The sequence below is a fragment of the Cavia porcellus genome, unplaced genomic scaffold (genome assembly GCF_034190915.1).
Source record: "Cavia porcellus strain 051 isolate PalLab524CR breed Dunkin Hartley unplaced genomic scaffold, mCavPor4.1 scaffold_6, whole genome shotgun sequence".
Lineage (NCBI taxonomy): Eukaryota > Metazoa > Chordata > Mammalia > Rodentia > Caviidae > Cavia > Cavia porcellus.
Genome location: NW_026947489.1, coordinates 75,002,274 through 75,005,990, shown reverse-complemented (window position 1 = coordinate 75,005,990; position 3,717 = coordinate 75,002,274). Strand labels below are relative to the sequence as shown.

General features: G+C 37.8%; 1 protein-coding gene across 1 annotated transcript; it reads left to right on the top strand.

Moving 5' to 3' along the window:
* The first annotated feature begins 2,382 nt into the window (after window positions 1-2,382).
* Window positions 2,383-3,318, top strand: LOC100730633 (olfactory receptor 1468-like). Its single transcript, XM_003469660.1, has one exon. It carries the CDS (start codon window positions 2,383-2,385, stop codon window positions 3,316-3,318), a length of 936 nt encoding a protein of 311 aa, XP_003469708.1.
* Window positions 3,319-3,717: the final 399 nt, after the last annotated feature.

Below are 3,717 nucleotides of genomic sequence, written 5' to 3'. Positions count from 1 at the left end.
TATTTATAAAACACATTCAGGCTCCATGCTGCTGCAGCCATGAGGTCAGACACGGCCTTGTCTGTGTGGAGTTCACAATCTGAGAAGGAAGTCAGCTGTGAACAAGTGGTCGGGGCATTGGGTGCTATGAGACAAGTGTAGAATGCTGTAAGGAGATACAGGAAGGTCTCGTCAGGTATGGGAAGACAGCTGAGCAACCTCCATGTAATACAGCTGAAAGGTAAGTGAGAGCAAACCAAGCGAAGAGACAGGAGAAGGGAGAAGCTGATAGGTAAGGAGGAGCAGCAAGCTTGAAATGCTGATGGCAAGAAATCACGGCTTTTTGAGTCTGCCTTCTTTCAGACTGGAATCAAGTGTCACTGTGAGGCAAGACGGGGCTGTGGAAGCTGGCACAGTCAGACAAAGAAGCACAGCTTTTGCCCCACCGATTTCCTGAACTTCAGATTCTCTGAACACATAAAGTACATATAAAATAGCGCATTCTGATACTCTTACAAGTTTCACAGATGCAGTATTTACATGTGCTACAATCATACCTCAGTTCATGAATTTAATTCATTCCACAATTCTGGAAAAGGTGGCCACATTAGTTCCTTTATCCAGTATTCTATTTTGATTGATTTTATTCTGTTTCAGTTTGATTTTGCTATACCTGATGGAATGGACTATTGTGGCGATAACAAGATATACAATGGTGGCTATTGTTGTTTTCTTAGTATCCTGCTTTGAAGTTCTATACCAATTTTGCTACTTTGTTTTGATTGGCTTTGTTCTGTTTTGTTGGATTTTACTATCTTTAAAATAAAAAACTTCAAAAAAATAAAAATAAAAAACTTCATTTTTATCCATTCCTCAGTTGATGGGCATTTGTGTTGTTTCCAAGATTTAGCTATTAAAAATTGTTCTGTTATAAACAAGGATATACAGCTATTGCTGTGATATTATATTCTTAATTCGCCTGGGAAAATATCCAGAAAGTGAGTAGCTGGATTGAATGGCATCACTAATCCTAGTTTTATGAGGAATCTCCACATTGATTTCCACAGTGATTGCACCAGTCTACACTGCCAACAGAGAAGGGTTTCTTTATCCCCACAGCCTCATCACCATTTATTACTGGTTGATTTCTTGATGATAGCCATTCTTTCTGGAGTAAGATGAAATCTCAGGGTTGTTTTAATTTACATCTCTTGAATGACCAATGATGTTGAATAGTTTTGCATATATTTATTTGCTATTTGTATTTCTTCATCTTGAGAAGTGTGTATCTCAGATGGCCACTTTTGGATTGAATCTTTGAATTTGGGGTAATCTGACTTTTTTTCAATTCTTTATATGTTCTAGATAGAAGTCCTTTATCTGAGGGACAATTGGCTAAAATTTGTTCCCTATGAGTGGGCTTTCTTTTCACTCTGTTGGTGATTTCTTTTGATGTGCAAAAGCTTTTTAATGAAATGAGAACCCAGTTTATACAATGGAGTACTACTCAACATTAAAGAAGGATAAATGAGACATTTATATGGAAATAGATGCAACCTAAAACTATGTTCATAAGTGAAATAAATGAGAATTGCATGTGTAAACATCCTATTGTCTCCCTAGAATAAGAAGCTTAAAAAGTAAGTAGGATCTAAAATGTACAATAGACACTGTGAAATGTAAAGAAACTGTCCAAAAGAAAAGAGAAACTGGAATGAATGGGGGAAAGAGAAAAGAGGGAAGGAAAAAAGCAAATCATATATATATATATATATATGATAAAATACTTACACTACCAATTACTATTAGTCCATTAAAAAGTTTGTGTCTATATTGTTTGATCAATTTTTCATGCCTATACCTTGTAATATGAGCAATTACTATTTTTTTTGTCTTTTTCATTTTTATCGGTACCAGGGATTGAACTCACGACTGCACACTTGCAAGGAAGGCGCTTATGCCGCTGAACTAAATCCCCAGCCCCGAGCAATTACTAAGATAACAATATGTAATGTACTAACCATTGTTATTCTCCTACAAGCTCATTTGAAATTTTGCACCACTTTTTTATTTTTTCTTTAAAATAAAAAAGATGTTTAAAACAGATGCCAATTACACTTGCCTAGGGTGATTGGTCAAGCAGGTAAGAAGAAAATGTACATATTTCATGTCTCAGAAGCACTATAAAAATATCTAGAAAAGATATAATATTGAACTATGTTACAGCAAAATTAAAATGTCATTAATGATTATAGAGATTATTAATATTTAGAGTTGGGAGATTATAATTATTTTGATGATGTAGAATCCATAAGACTGTGTATTATAGAAATGTGTTTATTTTTATTTAGATTGTTAAGCAACACTACTGTTTTCTCTTAAAGAAGCTGGAAACAGATAAAGATGAAAAGAAACCAAACTTCCCTCTCTGAGTTTATCCTTCTGGGTCTGCCTATCCAGTCCAAGTATGAAATCCTGTTCTACATCCTGTTCCTCACCATGTATCTCACAACCATCCTGGGGAACCTCCTCATCATCATCCTCATAAAACTGGACTCCCATCTCCGCACACCCATGTATTCTTTTCTCAGCAACTTGTCCTTCTCTGACCTCTGCTTTTCCTCTGTCACAATGCCCAAGTTGCTGAAGAACATGCAGAGCCAAGTCCCATCCATCCCTTACGCAGGTTGCTTGGCCCAAATGTATTTCTTCCTGTTTTTTGCAGATCTGGAGAGCTTTCTGCTTGTGGTCATGGCCTATGACCGCTATGTGGCCATCTGCTTCCCCCTCCACTATGGTAGCATCATGAGCCCCAAGCTCTGTGTGTGCCTGGTGGCACTATCGTGGGGGCTGACTATGTTCCATGCTCTGTTGCACACTCTGCTTGTGGCCAGACTGTCTTTCTGTGGGCACAACACAATCCATCACTTTTTCTGTGAGATATCAGCTCTACTGAAGCTGGCCTGCTCTGACACTCATGTTAATCAGTTAGTGATATTTATCATGGGAGGGCTAGTTATCGTCATTCCATTCCTCCTCATTATTGTTTCCTATGCACAAATCGTGCACTCCATCCTCAAGGTTCCTTCTGCACAAGGTATCCATAAGGCCTTCTCCACCTGTGGCTCTCACCTCTCTGTGGTGTCGCTGTTCTATGGAGCGATCATTGGTCTCTACTTATGTCCATCAGCCAATAATTCCACTGTGAAGGACACCGTCATGGCTCTGATGTACACGGTGGTGGCTCCCATGTTGAACCCCTTCATCTACAGCCTGAGGAACAGAGACATGAAGGGAGCCCTGGGAAGAATCATTTGTAAGAAGAAAATTTTCTTCTAAGATGATAACACTGGGACTTTTACATAATTTTATACAATAAATGTATTAATATTGGAATATTATTCCAGATTTCCTCCCTCACATGGGAACTTCTGTTAAAATGGCATACTACATAATTGTTCAATATGTAAAAGAAGACTATTTAGCATTGTAGCTTATCTGGAGAAGGGGGTCTTCATGCCCTGACTGTGCTTTCCTTTTTATCTTGTCCAGGTGATCCTGGGAAAACATAGCATGAAAGCTACTGTATTATGTAACCTCCATTTCTTACATTCTTATTTTAAGATTTTATCATTTTATTAAGAATTCCTCTTTGACTATGCTATCACTTTCAAACAGCACCCCATACTCTTACTCTGATACTCGATAATGTCTATATCCAAAGGTCTATAATACCCA